Source organism: Vanellus vanellus (genome assembly GCF_965231255.1).
Source record: "Vanellus vanellus genome assembly, chromosome: 5".
Classification (NCBI taxonomy): Eukaryota; Metazoa; Chordata; class Aves; order Charadriiformes; family Charadriidae; genus Vanellus; species Vanellus vanellus.
In genome coordinates this window covers 52,808,155-52,828,083 of record NC_138910.1, presented here as the reverse complement: position 1 = coordinate 52,828,083, position 19,929 = coordinate 52,808,155, and the positions used below count along the sequence as shown (strand labels likewise).

The following is a 19,929-nucleotide window of genomic DNA, read 5'->3' as shown; positions in this document are numbered from 1 at the left end:
ATGCTGGACGGGCTGAAGATGGAGGAGAGTTTGCAGAGCGCCCTGGACCCCGCGGCCCCTTTCTCCTCCTTGCTGGGTAAGTCGGGTCACCCCGCTCGTTCTCCCGGGGACCCCCCTCCAAGGGTGGGGCGCGGCCGGGCGGGCCCCGAGCGATGGGCACGGGGAGGGCCGGGGGGCCGGGGGGGTCCAGGGGACAGCTTGTCCCCGGCTCGCTCCTGCCCGCAGCCCTGCCCGGCGCCGCGCCGCTCCCTTCGCCGGGCGAGTGCCCCCGGCGCCCGCCTTCCCCGCTCCCGTTTCGTTCCGCGATTGTATTAAATTGTGTGTGCCCCCCCCCTCCCCCAGTGCAACGAAGGCCTTTCCTTCGTATCGAACAATAAATAATTTATTTTATTTTATTTCTTCGTTTTAATATCGGTTTCAAACAATCGCCTTCTCTCCGAGCTGCGGCTTCGCCGCTGCCTTTCCAAGAGGAACGAAATCGGGGGCGGTGTCCCCCCTCTGGAGCTCCCCTAAGGCACGGGTCTCCCCCGGATCCCGGAGCAGCGCTCCGCACACCCTCCGGCCCCCCCCGTCCCACCAGCTTGCGTGGGGGAAGACGAGAGCAGCGGGATCCTCCGTCCATCCTTCGCCCTCTCCGTCTCCCCGTCCACCTCTCCCTCCACCCACCCCGGTCCCCCGGGTCCTTCCCCGCAGGCAGAGCCGCGACCCCCAAGTCGGTGTGCGAAGGGTGCCAGCGAGTCATTTCGGACCGGTTTCTGCTGCGCCTCAACGACAGCCTGTGGCATGAGCAGTGCGTCCAGTGCGCGTCCTGCAAGGAGCCCCTGCAGACCACCTGCTTCTACCGCGACAAGAAGCTCTACTGCAAGCTGGACTACGAGAAGTAAGTGCCCCCCATGGTCAGCCCCCCTCGCCCCGCTCTGCTCCCACCGCCCGCAAAGCCCCAGCGCCCTGCCGAAAGCGTGGGGGACCAGGGGCTGGGTGTCCCCCTGCAGCTCCCCGCTTTCCCTGCCCCGTGTGTCCCAGGAGGCGTCAGCCTTACGGTGCTGCGTGGCGAGTTGGGCTTCTCCCCCGCAGCCTCCTCGCACCCCCCGGTTCTCTCCTTTTTAGAGGTGTTTTGTTGCGCTCGCTTTGTGCCTCGGGAATTTTAGGAGCCTTTTGTCAGGAGCCTGTGAGACCCTGGGGCTGCGGAGGGACGGGGCAAAGTGTTTTCCCGTCTCCTCTGGCTTTATTTTCCTACTGAGCGTCTGCAGGAGGAACGTTACATTCTCCCTGACCCGGTCCTGGATGGGGCTATTTTCCTAATATCCCTACAGGCAGGGCAATGCTATTGCTCCCCCCGGTCAGGTGGGGAAACTGAGGCACTCAGCAGCGACCAGAGAAGGCCCTGCTGAATTCAGAGTGTTTGCTGTCACACACTGGAGGCTTTTCCCATATCTGGGGCTGTGATGGAGCAGGAAATAGGATGTAGGTGGTTAAAGCTTCCAGTCCTGACACTTCCCCTTTGGCAAGTGTGGGGCTGAGGGGGGAAAAGATGATGAGAAAATTATTTTTCTTTTTTTTTTTTTTAGAGAAAAAACTTTCCATTGGGAATGGGGAGAAGGCTGTTGAGTCTTTCATCTGCTACTGCTTTCATTTTTTCCTGCTCATCCTTCTCTTGCTGTCCCTGCCGGACCCCGCTCCGTGGCTGGGTTTCGGAGCCGTTAAATTTGTGTTGCCTCCGGGCTGGTTGTTTCTCGAGGAGAGTATAGATGAGGGGCTGGATCCTTCACTATGCCGATATGGATGCTGGAGTCCTTCAATTTAATTCCCAGGTCGCTGTTTTATGAGAAAACTGTCATGGGCGATGCTCTCGTCCCTGGCCTTTGGCGGGTCGGCGAGCATGCAGGGGGCTAGCCCTGCTCCAGGCCTTTTTAAAGTTTTTTCCTTTAAGTCCCGTATTGTGGGTCTGAGTTTAATCACTATGGATACAAGGCAAATTGAAAGCAGAATTTGTGCGCGTGACCTTGTTTTCAAATGTTTACGAAAGAGCGGAAGAATTAGCTGCTGCGAGAGTGGAAAGGAGAGAGCTGAGTTATGAGAATTTTTTTTTTTTTCTTTTAGGCAAAAATTTGTGGAGATAGGGTGTGCTGCCTGTTTGTCTGTCAAAATTTGGCTACTGGTTCCCATATGTTTCCAACACAATTTAATTCAAATTTTCTACTTTATCAGTGCCTTTGTTTGGAGCATTAAGGGGAAATTGGGGTGATTATTACCGCAGAAATGCCTTTCCAGCTTGCAGCATGCGTGGGTTTACTCTCTGCGTGTTCCACTGCGGCTTCTGAGCACTGGAAGCCGGCTCCAACCTGAAACCCTCCTCCTATGTCTCTTGGCCGCGAAAGAAATCGGTGCTGCCGTTGGCTTCTTGCTGTGCCCATCTCACTGTTGGGATGGACAAGGATGATTGCAAAAAAAAAAAAAAAAAAGCCACAAATAATATTTCCTAGGCTCCGGTGGTGGCACCGTTTATCCTGGTTATTTCCCAGCTGCGTTTGGGTTGGTAACTTTTGCTTGAGCCGGAGATTGGGCTCTGCGGCAGGCGGTTTCCCTGAGGTGGGATGGTTTTAGCCCTGAACTGCTGCTGGCTTCTTCCCCTCCCTGCACTCATCTGCTCCTTGCTCTCATGCTGTTTTCCCCTTGAATTTTATTTCATTTTATTTTTTTGGCATGGGGCTGCAGGTCCATGTCCTTGCTCCCTCCATCGTACCGGCAGTGCGACTCCTTACCTGGGGACAGCAAGGATGCAAGGCAGAGTCCCAGAGAGCCGTTTCCTTCAGCGCTGTGGAGCTTTACATATGACTCCATTTTTAACAAAAAACCCTCTTTCTTTGCCCAAAGTACCCATCCTGTCTTTGGGCTGAGCTCGTTCCCTGGGCCAGGATGCAGGAGCACCGTGCCTGCCTCCACCACGGTGCCGATGATGGGGCTTTCAATGCGCAACATGCAGGGGAAGAGCCGCTGCTCTTGTACCAAGCTAATTATTTCGAGCTGAAAGCTGGTTAATTATCGCGGGCGACTGACACTCCTCGTGCAGCGCGACGGTGTGAAGCAGCCGATCCTTCCCGCGGCACCGGCAGTTGCGCCAGCGGAGCCGGGCTCAGGGGGCTTCTCCGTCGGCACAGCGGCGCTCGCCGGGTGGGACGGCTGAGGTGTCCGCGCGTGAAACGCTGGTGCTGGGGATGTCGGGGAAGTGGTGGGGATCCTACCTGCCAGTGTCATGGTGTTGGTGTTTTTGTTGTGTTTTTGGTTTTTTTTTTTAATTTAATTTAATTTTATTTTATTTTAAAAAATCAAAAGAAAGGGATTTCTCTTCCAGCTGGTGACTGTTGGGATGTTTTACCAGAGATGAGTAGGTGCAGTATTTTCTGACACGTATCTTAGCGCTCTGAGCTCCGTTTGTAACAAGGCTGCAGAGGGTTAATGGCAGAGCGTGAGACGGCAGAGTTATGCCTTTAGTTATAAATACACCCGTGGAAAGTGTTACGTACGGTTTGAAGCGAGCATCTGACTCGCCGGACTCTAGAAATTGAGGAATCATTTATTAAAACAGCTGTTTTACATTTCTTTGTCTTTCATAAAGAGGAAGACCTTGGGAGAGGACCTGGAGAGGGATGGATTAAAGACCGGGGATGTCGGGCCGGGTCTCGGCATCTCTTTGGGGTGCCCAGGGCTGTGGCTCAGGACCCACGGATGGTTCGGAGAGCGATCCCGGCCGGGGGTCACTCTTGGGCCAGTTTCCCCCGCACTGGTGGGGAGGGCTCCTGGGGAGGGACCGCACGAGCCCGTGCCCCTGGGACGGCGTCTATTTGGGGCAGAGGACGTTCGTTACAGAACATCCTGAATCCCGCGGCAGCCCCCGGCGCTTGTCCAAACCTGATAAGTCTCAACTATGACAAGGTTCAGGCTTCGCCCTGGCCGGCTCCCCGACTGAAGGGCGGCCCTGGGGACGCGCCCCGGCCGTGGGGCCCCTGCGTTGCTGACCAGGGGGATGGGCTTCTGTGGTGGCAGATTTTGGGGAGGGGGGGGGCGACAATGTCAAACGTGGCCATAAATGGGGAGAGATGCTGGAAGCGATGGGAAGAGTGGGGCTTGCAAAGGGGGCTGCCCCGGAGGCTTAAAATCCACATGAGGATGGGAATGGCTGAGCCCCACTTGCCCAGAGGTGTTTCACGGTGGGCTTACACGGGGCAAGCATAACCGGAGCCGTAGGGAGGACCTGGAGCCACGGGGACATCCTCAAGCCCCACCGCGAGCGCCGCTGCCGTGCAGGAACCCCGCCGGCCGGTTCTGGGGGCCGGGAGCTCTGACAGCGGTGCGGTCGTGACGGGGGGCGCAGCTGGGGAGCGTGGCGACGGCGGGACGGCTTGGCACGTCCCCAGCCACGGCGCAGAGCCCCGGCCCCAGCCCCAGCCCCGGCTGGCAGGAGCAGATGGCCAGCACATCTCGGAGCAGGCCTGGCATGTGGGCGCCGGCAGCGGAGGGGCGGCCGCGGCCCCCGAGCCACCGCCGCCGTGCCGGGCTCCCCGGCCGAGGGAGGCAGTTGTGTGATGCTCGCCCTGTCTTCGCACGGCTTGACGGCTCTGTGCTGTTGCCAGCTTTTGCGCCGTCGTTGCAAAGCTCCTCTGCTTGGCTCCGAAATCCCCTGCTCCCGGAGTCATGGGGTTGCGTGGGTGCTTCCACCTCCTCCTCTGTGGATTAAAACGAGGGGGGCTCATCCGGCTGCGAAGGGGGAAGAAAAAAAAAAAAAACTTAAAAAAAAAAATCCTTCCAGGCTCTGAACGTGCACAAAAGAAAAGGCGTGTGAAGAAACCCATCGGTGTTGGGTTTTAAAATCACACCCAGCATCGTCGTATGAGGGATGAGCCTGAATCCCTAGCAGCGTGGTCCCAGCAGACCGCAGCTGGCTCTGCCCGAGGGGAAGGTGGGATCTGCCCGGCTCGAGGGGAAGGTGGGATCTGCCCGGCTCAGGGCAGCGCAGCCTCGTCTCACCCACTGGAGGCTCGTCTGGCAGCTGCCGCTGTAGAGGAGAGAGGGGCAGAGGTTTGAAGCATGGTGGCTGTTTATCTTGCTTAATGTGGGTAATGAATGTAATTGTGCAATTAGCTGCAAACCGTGGCGCTGCTTCCCCAGCCCAGAAGGGTTGCGAGGGGGATAAATCCCAAACGGATTGAACGAATAAGGTGACACCAATGCTGAATGCTTTAGGGCAGCCTGGTCCCACTGGCTGGAGACTTCCTATGGTCTGGGGAGTTTGTGCTGGCGATAAACAGTCCTTTGCCTTCTCTCGCCTGGAGAAATGGGACATTTGCTCCTCTTGGGGCTGATGGGGGAGAATGGCCCCCCCAGAGAACCACGGGTCAGCCCAGCTACAGTGCAGCATGTCCTCTGGAGGTCCTTTTCCCTTCTTGTAGGGGGTCCTATGGAGACGACAGTGCTAACTTGGTTTTCTCCAACTGGCCAGGGACTGGGGGTGGTCAGGCTGGTCTGGATGGGGTAGCAGGGCATGTGGCAGCTGGTCCCTCTTGCTGGTCTCTCCTTTCCCATCCCTCAACCTTTTCTTCAAGCGCTTCCCATCCTTCTTGCCTGCTCTCCGTCCCCACTGAGCACCTAGTCTCCTGTAGGAAACCCCTCTTTGTCTTCACCCCCTTTCCCACAGCTCCTGGAGGAAACGTGCCGACTCTTTGCGGGCTGGGATGAGTGCAGCTCTGGGGCAGCTGAATCTGGATTTAACCCCACCGGGGATGTGGTCGTGGGTACTGCCGGGCTGGAACCAGACACCGGTCCTTTGTTTTTTAAGTTGCCTTGTTGTGCCAGTGGGGAGGATAAGTGGGGAAGCAGTGGGATGCAGCAATGAGAGGGGTGTTATGGAGGCCGCTGTGGCATCCGTGGTGGAAACACTAGGCGAGCAAAATACACCCTGTCCCCGTCTCTGCCACCCCTTGTCCTCCTGCTCATGGGGCTCCCCCTTTCCAAAGGGAGCAGAGAAGAGATTTGGCATCTTGCCCCTTCTCTCTGCCCTTAATTAGATTTGTGTCTTACAATTAATGTTTCATAGAAAGGCCTGGAAGGGAGCGATGTTTGGCAGCTTGGGAGTCAGGCAGCCGAACATACTCATCATCTGTCCCTCCGTGGTGGGGACAGGGGTGGCTTTGGGGTCACCCTTTCTCCTGCTCATTGGTGGTTGGGACCCTGTAGGCTGTGAGTTGGTGCTGGCAGAGACGGGACCTGAGCATCTTTGGGACCCTCCGCTGTTTCTGCCATCTTATTTCGGACCTACAATGATTTTTTTTTTTTTTCCCCTTTTTCTTTCTTTCTTTCTCCCCCCATGGCACAGTGCTCCCTGATCAGCCCCTGACAGGGTGCTTGGAGCTGGGGGAACCACTTCAGGTCTTTGCAATCCTGATGAAGGCGCTGAGAAGGAATCGGCTGGGGGAAGAAAGGGGGGTTTGTTTCGGTTTGATGAGAATTTTGTCTCCACCAGCTGGAGAGACAGCTGGGGTCCTCTCCTGCCCCGGCTCGCCAGCCCTCGCCTCGCCGGTTCTTCACCTGCTCGCAGCCGCCAGGCGCAGGGAGGGATTTGCCGAGCCGCGGATTTAAGAGAGCCCACAATTTGGTTTCTTGCTTGGTCTTTCCTGGGGGAGCTTCCCGGCAGGGTCTAAACCCTGTGCTGCTGTCGTCCCCAGCTGGTTTCGCAAAGGGTGGTGGTCTTGGGCGTTAACCGCGCCAGGGACTGGCCAGTGCGCGGGGGAGATTTGCCTGCAGCCGGGGAGGCTGAGCTCTGCCGGTTGTCCCCAGCCCTGCTGGCGGCAGTGGGGTGGCCTCAACATACCCAAACCCGCAGCGGTTTCTGACTCTGATCCCGCACGCTCACCCCAGGGTGCGGCCGGGGCAGCTCCGAAGCACCCTCTGCCTTGGAGGGGGAGAAGGGGGACTTTGGGGGATGAGGGGTGGTCTCTCCTTCTGCTCGCAAGGGTGCAACTCCTGCTTCTGGCTGAGGAGGGGGGAAACCCAACGGTTTAAATCGTGTTTGGGTCTGAATTCACGGTTCCCCAATTCTGGTGAACCCCGTGGTGTGCAGCCAAGGAGGAGTACTCAATACATCCCATGTCCCGGATGGTTTCTTCTCATGATGGTCTTTGTCCCTTTGTGCTCCGTTTTGTCTCTGGCTCGTGCCCTCTGCAAACACGGGGTGGGGACACTGGCACCGGCATGGGGACAGGGGACCTGGGCTGGGGCACTGTGCCTCTGCCTGCCATTTAATAAAGCATCTCCTCTGTAACAGGAGTAAAGAATAGCTTTAAAGCAGGGAGAAAATATTTGGATTTTATTAGGGTGAGATACTGGGGTTGATCCAAAATAATAATATTTTTTTCCGTAAATGTGTTTTCATGAGAAATTTGAATTTCTGTGTCTTTGTAAAGAGATTTCAGAAGGGGGGGGTGGTGGTGGTGTGTGTGTGTGTGGAACTAACAGCGCTCCCTGACACGGCAAACACTGCCCCGGCGTGCGTGAAAGCCTACAGTCACAGTATGCCTGAAACTTCAGTTTTGTTCCTCAATACTTTTAACCTGAAAACAATCCTCCCTGGGCAGAAGGAAGCCAGCTGGTCCCCGGGTGTCTTCTCCTGGTGCTGTTGGTCCTCAGGGGCAATGGGTTGTCTCGTGTGTCTCTGTGAAACCGGCAGGCATCTCATTGCAGCTCTGTTTGAGGTTTGGGGTTTTGTTTTTTTGGTGTGTGTGTGTGGTTTGTTTTTTTTTTTTTTTCTTTAAGATCATCAAACCTTGGTTGCCCAGGAGAGGAGTTCTGTAATCCCTGGCTTCCCACCCCAAATATTTACGGACGGACAGATCCTCAAGCTTTTGCGAAAGGCGCGGGGCAGGCTGAGCGGTGTCATGCCAGGGCTGTGCTGGCAGTAGGGGCACAGCATTGGGCTGGTGGCACCGGTCTCTGTTTATCTGGGGGGCTTTGTATCTTCTTGCATATCTGTTTTGCTGGGATCTTATTAACTAAAGACCAAATTCTTCAGCTTATCATGGATCCTCCAGGTGTTTCATGTTTTGTAGGCTGGTTATCTGAAAATGGTGGTTTTTTTCCCCACAAAGGTTGGATTTTTCAGGAGGGTGGCATGTGCGTTTCTCAATACAAGGCTGAAATCGCGTTGTGTTCAATGCAAATAATTTATTTTCTCATACGGTACTGTGTGCTTGCATGTATCTTACCTGTTTTCGGTAGAAGCTTAACATTTCCCACACCCGCAGATACAATCCTGTGGTTGGGTCCAGGTCTCCTGCATTTGGGGCCTGGTTTGACTACGATGGGCCACGGCTGAACGCAGGAAAAAGAGCTGAAGCTTTGTTCCTTGACCCATGAAATGGGGCTGGAAATATGAATGTAGCTAAAAAAGACTTTATTCATCATTGCAAGTGCTTTGAGCGTTTTGCTGGGTGAGTTTGAAGGTTGGACATGAATTTTCAGTCTCTCCCCGGATTTTGCCTAATTTTTGTTGTGTTTGCCTTTATGTGTTCTACCTTGGGCTACCTTTGACCAAAGGTGACCAAGAGGTTGTGCTGCAGAGATACCAGCTTCTCCCAGGCTCTCCTCTGTATCCCGGCACATCCCGGCAGGCAGCGATGCTTCCCCTCATCCAAGAGTCGCTGGGGCTCCATGGCCGCAGACGAAAGGTTCGCCCTGCGCCGAGGCATCCTGCTCTTCCTCGGGGCAAACGCCTCGAAGGGCAGAGCACGCCGGAGGAAGCTTCCTCGCCTGGTACTCATGCTTTGCAAGCCCATCAGGGCTCGGCATTGATCCTTCCCAGCTGTCCCCCTGTCGCCATCATCTGTACATTGTCTCTCGCTGCTCCCCTACCCCTCTCCTTCCCTTGTGGCCTTCATTTCCTAACGCTGCTCTTAGGGAGAGCTTTCTGTCCTTGACAGCGGAACAAATCCCTTTTCACGCGACCATCACTCCTCGGCCCATTGTCCTCCACCCCCGCCGCCACCGTGCAAAATCTCCCCCCTGGTACGTCTGTTCCTCCGGAATGATAACCACCATCACGGTGGGGTGGCGAGCCTCCGGAATCCCTCTGGGCAAGGTCCCCTTAAATGCGCGACAAGAGGCAAGGGTGATTCCCGGAAAAGAAGTTTGTTTGGGACCGTTTGGATGCATTTCATCTCTTTGGGGTGCTGCATCTTCTCCTCTGGTTTTGTGCTGCAGAGCTGCTTGGATGAACCTGGAGTCTGTGTGTACCGAGGGCTCCTTCTTCCCTGCCTGGGGCCAGAGGAGCCACATTATGTGTTGATTTTTCACTGCATAGCATCGCCAAAGGCGGCTAAGCAGGAAGAAGGAGGCGGGAATTTTTTCTTTGCTATTGAAAGCTCAGGGAAGCATTTGGCAGGAAAAATTTGGAAAGGGGAGGGAAATCGGTTAAGGGACCTGAAGACAGTTCTCAGTTGCAGCATTTTTTTTTTATTTGAAAGAGTTGGTATTTTCATTTCTTCCCTCCAGCGCCTGCCATCGTAAAAACATAGGGATGCTTTGGTTGTCAAAATTTCTGGGATTTGCCAGCTCTGTTTAAGTCTTTATTCCTGGAAAACAGTGTCAGCTATGCAAAATGTTACTAACCTCTGCAGTAATGGGTCTAAACAGGAGGAGAGAAAAGCAACGTGGCAAATGTTCGCAATTGCCTCCACAAGGGTGACTTTGATGCTGTCGGATGAATATATTCATGGGTGCTGATAGTGGAGATGGACATTTTTTGAGGCACAACACTAAAACTCCCACCCAATGACTTCTGTGTCAAGCCCGGATGGGGACTGCCCCACAACACACTTCTGGGGCATCTTTTTCCATTGCTGATCTTAGAGGGGACCCTGCAGGCAACGGGAGAGGAGGGAATGGCAGCTGTGGTGCGTGTATGTTGGGTGCGCAGGACCCCAGCCCTGCGCTGCGTGTTGAGGATGGGGCGGCAGTCTCCTCTCTGCTTGCGTGCCGCTCTCTGTAGGCTCCTCTGGAGCACATGGTTCAGCCAAGCCGAGGTCTGAATTGCCTGATGGAGATGCTGAAACCCAGGTCTTGGTTGCGGGGAGAGCTGGGAGCACAGTGCTCACCTGAACCGTGTCTGTGAACCCAGCCATCCTCTTGGCTTGGGCACCTGCGGTCTCCAGTGTGGTGGGATGGCTCAGGCTCATGTGTCTTGAGCCGCGCTTGTGCCAAATGGGTGGCCAGCTGGATTGGTGATGGAGAACTGAAATACTGAATTATGTATATCTCAGCATCTCCGCTGCCGGGCAGAGCGCTGGAGTGGTATCGAGCAGATCCTTTTAAACAGTGATGTGGATGTGGGAGCTTGGTTAGGAAAGCCATTAAGTGTTTGAATCTTCTTGATGCCTGCTCAGGTGAACGTTCCTCCTTCCTCCTGCATCCGTAATTATGAAAGGCTGAAAGAGCAACCTCAACGGACTGGCTTAAAAGTTTAATGAAGCTTAAAGTCTGGTAGGTTGGGCTCTTGAGTCTGAGCTTGTTTCAGCTCTGGCCCTAGGAAGGAGGGTTAACCAGAAAGCAGGCTTCCTGCACACATTACCTTGGGGACATTAAAACCCACGTTGATGGGAGGTTCTGTTATGGAGATGGATTAGGAGAAAGTAATGGGAGAAGACATCTGAGATGGGTGAAGGGCTCTGCATGAGGAAAGTAGGTTGAAGAGAGGTGTGTATCCTTGTCAGGGGGAAAGCTGCCCGTGGCAAGGACAAGGTTTTGTGACCCCTGCTGTGCAAGATGTGCGTGTGACGGACGCCCTCTGCTCTGCAGATCCAGACCCAGGCAGCACTGATGGATGGCTGCCAGGGTGCAGCAGGATCCGGGTGGCTCACCCGCTCTGTCTGGTGTAACACGCTTCTTGCAGCGCCCGCCAGAGATGCTCCAGGCTGGGGAGGGTTGCTGGTGTGCCCACGCTGGCAGTCTTCAGCTGGGTCTAAGCAGGAGCCAAAGTGTCTGTGCCCTTGGCAGGGTCTTTACAGGAGTTTCCTCCGCAGCACTAAACTCACCTTTGCACCTTTTTTTTTTGGCGGGCTGAGACATGGAGCCGAGACCCAGAGCAATTGGACGGTGTGGGGCTGAGGGAGAAGCGCTCTCTCCCCAGATGTGCTGTGTTGTGGATCTCTGCTGGACCCCATTTTTAGTTTCATAGTACAGGTTTGCAGTGGGAACTACCTCTGGCAGAGCGCGCTGGGCTCCTGCCTGCTCCCAGTGCTTTGCCTTTCTCCTCCTCTCCTTGTGGTGAAACTGCAGCTCTTTACGGCTGGAGTGAAGATGGAAGAAACATGGTCAATGCTTTGATGCTGGTGGGGACACAAACTAGGTTCATGGGACCGTTTCTCCATGGCCAACCAAGTTCAGAGGTACTGATGCCATCCATCCTTATCCAGGCAGGGTGACATGAAGTGATGAATCTGGCTGCTAAACTGGAAATCCCAAATCCACTCTGCTCTGCTGGGATGGCCCATCCCCATCCTCCAGAAGAAGTGCAGTTTCCCTGCCAATAATGCCTTTATGCTATTTCTAACCGCATAACAAAAATCCCAGGAACTCCCTGAATCCTTGGCTTTTAAAGTACATATGCCCCCACCTTGAAATGATTTATTTCTCCTGTTTCAGGCACTTCTGCCTCCAAACGTCAGCCTTGGTCCTTCCCTCCCCGGCCTGACACCTGCAGAGCACCGTTCTCACACAGACCAGCCACTGGCCTCACCTCGGGGCGATGCTTTGCAGGTCTCCTTGGTCAGCTGGGGAAGCGCATGGGGTGCGTTGTGGGTGAAAGGCGCTAATGAAACGAAACCCAAATCTACGTCTTCCCCTTTATTGCCTTCTCACTGGAAAAGTGCAGCAAAAGTCAACCAACAACGCATCCTGCCGAAGCTGCGTTTTTTTTTTTCCATAAGGATTAGTGGTTCAAGAGCGGGGATTTTCAAACTGACAAGCCCTTGGCAGAGAAATAATTATAGGCTTTCTATGCTTTGTGTTTCCTAAGTAGTTCTAAATGACTTTTTCCCTTGGGGCATTTTTTTTTAAGTCCACAAAAAGGGGGGAAAAAAATGTGTATTTCCTCAGTGTCCTTGAAAATATGCAAGATGTTTGTGGACACCATTCAAGTTTCAGCTATAAGATTTTTTGCGTGTGTTTGTTTGCTTTAACCACGGCCAATCAACCAAAATTTTTTGGCTGGTGATGCTTCAGAAATGGGAGATGGAAGGAGATAGATGTGATCACTTCTCAGCCATCTCAGGAATGCGGATTTTTCCTCTGCATTATATTCCCCAGGTTTTTTTACCCCACTCCTCGCTGTAAGAGCAGATTTCTGGGGCTAGCAGAGCTGGTTTTCCCCGTCAATATCCATTATTTGCTTGTGCTGAGTTGCTGCGCGTCCTGCTGGGAAACCCTGCCCCTGCCCCTTTCATCAGCATCCCACTGCAATTCCCGGGGGCTGCGGCGCCCAGCAGGGCTTGCCCAGCTCTGTCCTCTGCTGGGTCCTTTCCTCACCCGCACCTCCATCCTAACAGCTTTGGCCAGCCTTTTTCATTTTGGAAAAGGCAGCGTGATGTGAAAAAAAGCCACCTGGGGGTGGTTGGGGGCAGCTGCAAGGTGCCCGTGAGTTCATGCATTTCGTCCTCAGCAAAATTCGCCCCCTATAAATTTCTGTGCGAGCCCCTAACGTGGTACCCTAATTTTCTGAGCACACCTGACAGCTCCCCGCCACAGCATGTTTTATCGCGGCTCAGTCCCAGCCTGGAGCTTTTTGCTCCCTACTTTTTTTTTGCTCCGCCTGGAGGATGCTGTCCTAAATCTCAGCTATCCCATGCCTGACTGGGGAGGGGGTAACCATCCATCCCTCCCTCCGTGATACTAAATGCCTCTTGCTATGTAAGGGGGGACCTGGGGGAGGACCCTGCTGGCATTTACACTCACTACAATATAAAAGGGCAGCGCTGGGGCCTGGAGGGGCCACTTTATTGCATCCGCTGTCGGGGCAGCGCTGGGGTGCTCCCCTGGGATTACTGGTGCAATATTCCCGCTGTTGGCGAGGAGGAAGGGGGGGGAGGGAGGGAAGGCTGCTGTTAATAACGGTGTTGCTCTACCTTGGCCTTTATTAAGTGAGGGAAGCCTCTGTTCCTTGTGCCCCAGGCGTGTCTGGGTCCAGGCTTTGCAGTGAGAGGGAAGGGGGTGGGAGCGGAGGTGGGGGGGCGCCGGGGACATGGTGTTTGAAGTAATTAAGGCTGCTCAGTGGAGAAGGGGGACTTGCCAAGAGGGGTGGCAGTTGGCAGCTCGATGGGGTATCCTGCCCCAATGTGCCGCAAAACCCTCCTGCAGGCTCTGCCCCATCCACCCCCCTCCTCTCAGCTCTTCATCTCCCCGGGGGCTATGGCCATTAGTGAGCAGGGTGGTGAGCGCCTCGCTTTCCCCATTCCCCCCTCTTCTGAAGACCCTCTTAGGTTAGCTAAAGTCCAGTTGAGCTTGCAGGGAGACCGTACCATAGCCCCAAAGCTTGCACGGTCCCTTGTGTCCTGCAGATGTGGAGGGTGACCCTGCAGAGGGATGCAGTGCCGGGGGGGGACCTGCCTGTCCTGTCGCTCCTTTGCCCCAGCCATCATTTCTCAGGGGAAAGGTTTTTTTGCTTTTTTTTCTCATCTTCCCCCGTCCAGACGCTGCGAATCCCACTAAAACTTTTGACTGGAGCAGGGATTACATGCTCAGGTTTCAGCCCTTGTCTGTGAGCGGTGTAAACTTTCTGCCGGAGCTCAAGTGACATTTTGTGGGAGATAGGAGAGTATTAAGTGTTGGTCCTTGCAGATAAAAATAGCCGCTGGCTCGACGATGTTTTCTGTCGTCTTGTCGCTGGTCTGACCCAGGTCCATCGCCTCCACACTGGCGCTCCCAACCTGGTCTTTTCTTAGCATCAGGTGCTGGGGCCACCCGCAGCCTGACCCAACGCTGTCCCGCTCTGAGCATCCCCACCTGCCTGTCCACAGCGACGCTCCTTTCCCTCCTGTAAGCATCACGGCTGGGACAGTGCCGGGCTCTCGGTGTAGGCTGGAGGGCAAACCGAACCAGGAGCAGCGGGTCCCAGATTTGTGTTCACAGGGGTTGGAATGAAACGCTGGCTGTCCCACTCACCGTGAGCTCACCCTAATGAAGCACAGCATCCCCCTTCCCTGAGATCAGAGCCTGCAGATCAAGGCAGGCACCCCAAATTGCCCGTTATCACAAACCTCGCTGCTAACATCAGAACATCTCCAGATTACAGGAGTCCTCGTGCGTGCACACGTGCCTGCCTGTCTGTTTTTCCTGTTGCTGTGTTTCAGAACTGATGTTTTCATCCCGAGTTTATAGCCAGGGCTGGCTTGGGGCCCCTCAGCAGCATCGGCAGAGCCGACTCTTGCCGCTCCAGAAATGCAGGGCTGGGGCCGGTCGAAAGGAAAGGGAAGGAGAGGAGGAGGAGGAGGAGGAGGAGGGAGCGGCAGGGTCTGGCTCACTGCTGAGCTGGGACCAGATCTGCTGCTGGGAGAGGCTCTCCCACCCCGCCTGCCCTGTGCCTTTCCCGGGCTCTGCTTCAGAGCAGCATCCACCCGCTTCACCTCTGAAAATAGCCAGCGTGGCTTTTGAAGAGCTTGTGTACAGCCGGTAGGGTGGCAGGAGGGACAATGTCTCCTGGTGTTGAGTCATTCTTTCTCATGGCTGGGCTAGGAAGTCCACAGGCATTGGCCTCTGTGGACTGGACATCCTTTGAGAATGCCTCCATTTCATCTGTTTGTTCTGATGTCCACCATAGCATCTTTCTCCCCAGGGACCTGTTCATGGATCTCCTAGCTACATAGTCAGGCTGCCTTCAATGCAACTTTTTAATTGCAGCCCTTAAATACCCTTCTCAAACAAGTGAAGGCTTTTGGGAACAGCATCTTTTCCAGATTCCCTTTACTCTCTGCTTCAAGGCCCATCTGCCACTGGTGGATTCATCATCTTGCGTGGTGTCATCCATCAGCTGAAGCGTCTCTCCCGTCAGAAACGAGGAGCAAGGTCCTTGTGTATCTGGAGTCGAACTGATGCGATGGCACTTGGCCACTTACAGTAGTGGGCGATTACTGAGCCCCTGCCAGGAATTCTTCCAGTGGGATCGGGAACACTCTCGGGTGTTAAATTTGTCCCGCGGCGTGTAACCTCTAAGTAGGGCCTGTCGCGTTTTGTAACGGATCATATGATGCCGGCGATGGCAGCCGCTCGCCCCGTGCTTCAAGGTCAACGCTGAGCTCGGGGCTGGAGGGGCGGCTCCTGGCTGCAGCCTCGCCTGGCCACTGAGCCACCTCGCGGGGCTCTGCTCCCTCCTGGGGTAAAGCCTCGGGCACCTCGGAAGCTCAGGCGTGGAGATGGAGGCTGTTTTGCTCCCAGCCCGTGAGGCTGCAGCCCGCATCTTGGGATCTCCCCTTGGCAGGGTGTGCTCCTGGGATCGGTGTGGCTCTGGGATGCAAACCCTGCCCGCATCTGTCCTGCAGCCCCGTGAGGGTTTCTCATGTGCCGCTGACACACTGTCTCCACATCTGGAAACCGCTGTCCCTTAGCCAGAGCCTGTGCATCAGGTGCGGCTCCATCTCCTGAGACTTTTATGGCATCATGCTAAGGACAGGAGCTTCCAGCATACACATAGACAACATTCCCTTGCTTTCAGTGCCCTTAAAATACCTCCCAGTAAGGACTTCATCTTCTGTCCCTGAAGAGAACTGCTGTGCAGGGTCAGGTTTGCTGGCAGAGGTGAGGAGCGCGGGGGTCTTGTCTCAATGGACAACCAGCACAGTGGTGCTGCTGCTTGCCCTGTCCCTTGCCTTCCCCGCAGGAAAGCACGGCAATCCCCACGGGAAGATTCTCCCACGGTCTTTATCAATAAATAAACGTATCAAGCAATTAGAAGGGGCTTTTTGGACAGGTCGTTAAGTAAGAATTAGCGGGGGTTTAAAATATTAACAGGCAATTGGCCCTCGCCAGTTCTCCTGTTACACGAATGTTTCATTTATAATTTGGACCCAAGTTGGGATGTGCTGAGAGATGCTCGGGCTGCAGCCTGCACACGGGGGTTAACGTGGTGCTCTCTCCTGCCAGAAAATAATAAAAGCCAGGGACTGTCTAGGGATCGTGCGTGAAGGATTAGGAAGAGGATATGCACGGGCCTGTCTGCAGCTGGTTGAAGTCTAGCACAGAGGGTTAAGCCTGGAAATCATTGCTTTCTGATGGCTGCAAGGGGGCCAGTATGGAAAGGGAGCTTGTCTCCTAAAACCAGGGGAGCTCTACAACAGGCTGATGTGTTTAGTGGGAGGCAGCGAGTGGATCTTCTCTCCCCGGGAGATGTCCATGCTGGTCGGGAAGGAAGAAGCACCACGGGGTGGATGCTTCTGCCTCTGCTTTCCAGGTGCTGCATTTGTTCAGTGTGAGTGGAGGTTGCTGGGCTCTGGGGATTGGGGTTTTTTGGTGTGAACAGAGGTCTAGGGACAGGGTTTTCAGAGCGAGCAAAGGATGCTGGGCTCTGGAGAGCGGGGTTTCTGGTGTGAGCAGAGGATGCTGAGCTCTGGGGACCAGGGTTTTCCAGATTTCTACAGGACGCCCCATCAGATCTCCAGATTGTGCTGGGAGCCTGGCTTCATCCGCAGTGTTATCTCTGGCTTTTTGGTTTTTAAAGCTAGTGGTCCCTGAGTCACGGGATTCAGTGAAGCCATCCCCTACCTTTCAGTAGGGAGCACTTCCAGCTTTCTGGCTGTAGGGAAAGCTGGAAGATGCTCGGGTCTTGTGTTTGTTTGACTTCTTGATGTTGGAAGTGCTGTTTCCCAAAACAGTCACCTGGATCTGGCTTGGGAAGCCAGAGTCACAGCCCTCTGGCTTAGCAAGTGTGTGAAGATTTCCTAGCATCAGTTATGCAGCGTTAGGATTTATCTTGCAACCACCACGCTTATGGAAGGTGTCTGCTGAGATGGAGGCATCCGAATTCCCTAAGGCGAGTCAGGGCTTTATGGCCCTCACCCAAAAGAAGCACGTTGCTTTTGTGGCAACTATTAATTGCTTCCTGAATTTAAAAAGCATAAACAAACTCGCTTGCCAGGGAACGAGTTACCCCGTGCGTAAATGCTTTGCCATTAATGCGTGTCTGACCCTGACGGTGATGTGAGGACCAGAAGAGCTTTCAAAGAATTTACCAGAAACCATTTCAGGGGAGGCTGTGTGTTGTAAATCCTTAAGTAATGGGATGGAGGGAATTAGATTAGATAATAGTTTGCAGAAACCGGGCACGATTCCCCATTGAGGATCTCGAGATCATTAGAAACATAGCGTGGTGAGGCGAGGCCCCCGCGCGTCCTTATCCCGGCGACCGACGAGTGAGTTTACAACCTGGAAAACGAGATTATCGAAGGGTTTGTTTTACACGCTGCCGTAACGAGTGACTAGTGCCAGGGAGCAAAACAGGGTCCTGTTACATCCAAAGGTGCATTGTAAAGCCGCAGCAGTTCCTGGAGGAGCAGCCCAGGAACGGGGCTGTTTACAGTGGGTCGAGGGTGCCTGTTGCATCCAGCGCCCTTTTCTAGACAAGTGCAGAAGCCCTGCTTCCACTTCTGCCACAGTTCCATCTCTCCATGAAATTCTGGAAAAACTATTGCAGTAGGTCCTGGGCGCGTTGCAGCTGTGGCGTGGGTATCTTGGGCAGTCCCATGCCCCTGCTGAGCTCGCCCCAGCTCGGGGAGCAGCTTCAGGAGGACTTTTAGCCGCTAGAGCAAGGGAGGTGCTGCCCTATCGTGCTTTCCCAGTCTGCCCTGATGCGTATATCAGACTCTCCGCTCCGGCCGTGAGCTGTCCTAAAGATGTTTGCAGGTTGCTAGGGGGCCCCAGCCCCTCCTTGCCGATTCCCCAGCCCGTGGATGGGGCCGCTGAGCTATTTCACAGGGAGATGCTGGCGCGTGGGGCTGTTTGCTGCCTCCCCCCTCCAGCAATGCCTTGCATTTGACTGCTACCTCTGCTGGTTTTGCTCTTCCTCAAGCTCCCCCCGCACTGGAGGGATGGGGTCGGGCAAGCTTTAGGCATGCCGGTGGCTTTTGGTGACAGATCTCCTTTTACCATCTGGGGCACGTGTTGGGTTTTCCCCAGACATTTGGAGATGGCGCCTACCGCAAAGAGGCGGGGGGGAGCTCGGCAAACAGTGTTAAACCGCACTCATTTGGAAGAGCAGACATGGAGAAAAAAAAAAATGAACCTACCATGTTTTGCCTGTGGCAAAAAAAGTATTTCCCAAATCCAATATCTATGCAATGAGGGGTACCGCGGTGGGAATTGCGCATCCTTTGAGGGGGCAGTGCTTGCAGGGAAAGCAGTCAGCGGCCAGGCTGCCTCAAGCCCTAATAATAGTCTTGCTGGCTGCCTGGGGCACGGCGCTCGTGCTTAAAAGATCAAATCTAGTGGCTGATATTCGGCTGCCTGTTAACGTCGGTGTAGCAGATCACGTCCGGCTTGTCCGTCTGTCGTGGGGCCGCCTGGCACGTGCACGAGTCGGTGATGTTTTCAGAACAACAGTGCTAGACATGGGGGAAGGTGTAAGTCCAGATTAGCGTTGGGGTGTGTGTTTTTGCATCTCCACATTTCACTCTCTCCAGCAGAAAGACAGAGTTCAAAGGGGCTCTGGCCTTCCTGGAATAGGAAATGGTGGGATCCACCCTGAAGCCTTTTCTCCTCTTACCCAGAAGGGTCCCACCCCAGCCGAGAAGCCCTAAATCCAGCTGGGTGTGGAAATGGGGCTGGAAAGGTCCATGCGAGGACCGTGCTTCATTCCTACCGCTCACTCCAGTGCTGGTCATTCCCCAGCACATGTGAGGCTGTGTTTGATCGGAGTCTGAGCTTGGGGTTTGTCTTTATTCTCCTTTAGAAAGGGAGGAAAAGAAATTCAGGAGGCCCCAGCGAGATGGGCTTGGAGCAGGGCGGCTCTCGCTCCACGGAGCAGGCGCCGGCGTCCAATTTTCTGTCTCACTTTGTTTAATGGACCTTCGAACCCGTTGCAAAGCCGAGATTGCACAGGAGAACGCCCCGCAGCCAGATTGCAGGGTCTTGCTTAACCCAGCGCTGCCGGGTTTCGCCCCGCAGTTTTCATGCAAGGTCTCAGCTTCACCTTTTCACCAGTGAGAAACTCCCCAGAGCGGCACAGCCCCCCCTGGGGGGGACGGGGGGCTATTCTTTTGGAGGTGAGTTTTACTCGGCAATAAGTAGGTAGAGGTGGGAAGTACCTTGTGATGGCCACAAGGATGGAGAGGCTGCTTTGCACTGTGTGCTAGAAATGAGTCCCCTGCTTTCTCCCTCTCAGAAGGTGATTTGAAGGCACCTTTCCATGGTGATGACATGCAGGTCACTCTTTGTCTTAACCACCCTGGGAGGTATCAGCTCAGAAGGTGTTCAATGGGTTGGCAGGTGACATCGTTAGGTTTCAGCAGTAACACATTGTGGAAGTAAGCAAAGAGACTTGCTCCGTGGTTGATTTCCTAACCAGGGGCTCTCGTGTTGCTTTGATTTGGACTCTGTTCATGCTCAGATGGTGTTCCTCCTGATGGGTGCCTTCCCCATAGACTTTCACAGTGGACTTGAGTAGGCATGGGCTCTTGCACGGGCTTTCTGACTGCGAATACATGGCCTTGTGACGCTAACCACTGTGTTTTGACTTTGTGCAAGTCCTTTCCCACCTCTGCATCCTGCAGAGGACTTCCAGGAACAGTGGAGGCATCTGAAGGAGGAGAGATGCTGTAGAAATCAAGACACGGTGGCCTGGTGTGCTGCGTCCATCGCCGTGTCCACCACCCCTGCCCAGTGGGTCACATCCCTGCCCGGCTT

General features: G+C 54.6%; 1 protein-coding gene across 1 annotated transcript in view; it reads left to right on the top strand.

The window, feature by feature from the left end:
• LMX1A (LIM homeobox transcription factor 1 alpha) overlaps positions 1 to 19,929 on the top strand; it is a gene marked incomplete at its 5' end in the record, with an annotated part of 44,231 nt that continues 24,302 nt past the window's right edge. Inside the window, 2 exons of the mRNA XM_082484701.1 lie at positions 1 to 76; positions 694 to 880. Of these exons, the coding sequence (XP_082340827.1) occupies positions 1 to 76; positions 694 to 880 (263 nt within the window). The remainder of the gene's footprint in view (positions 77 to 693; positions 881 to 19,929) is intronic.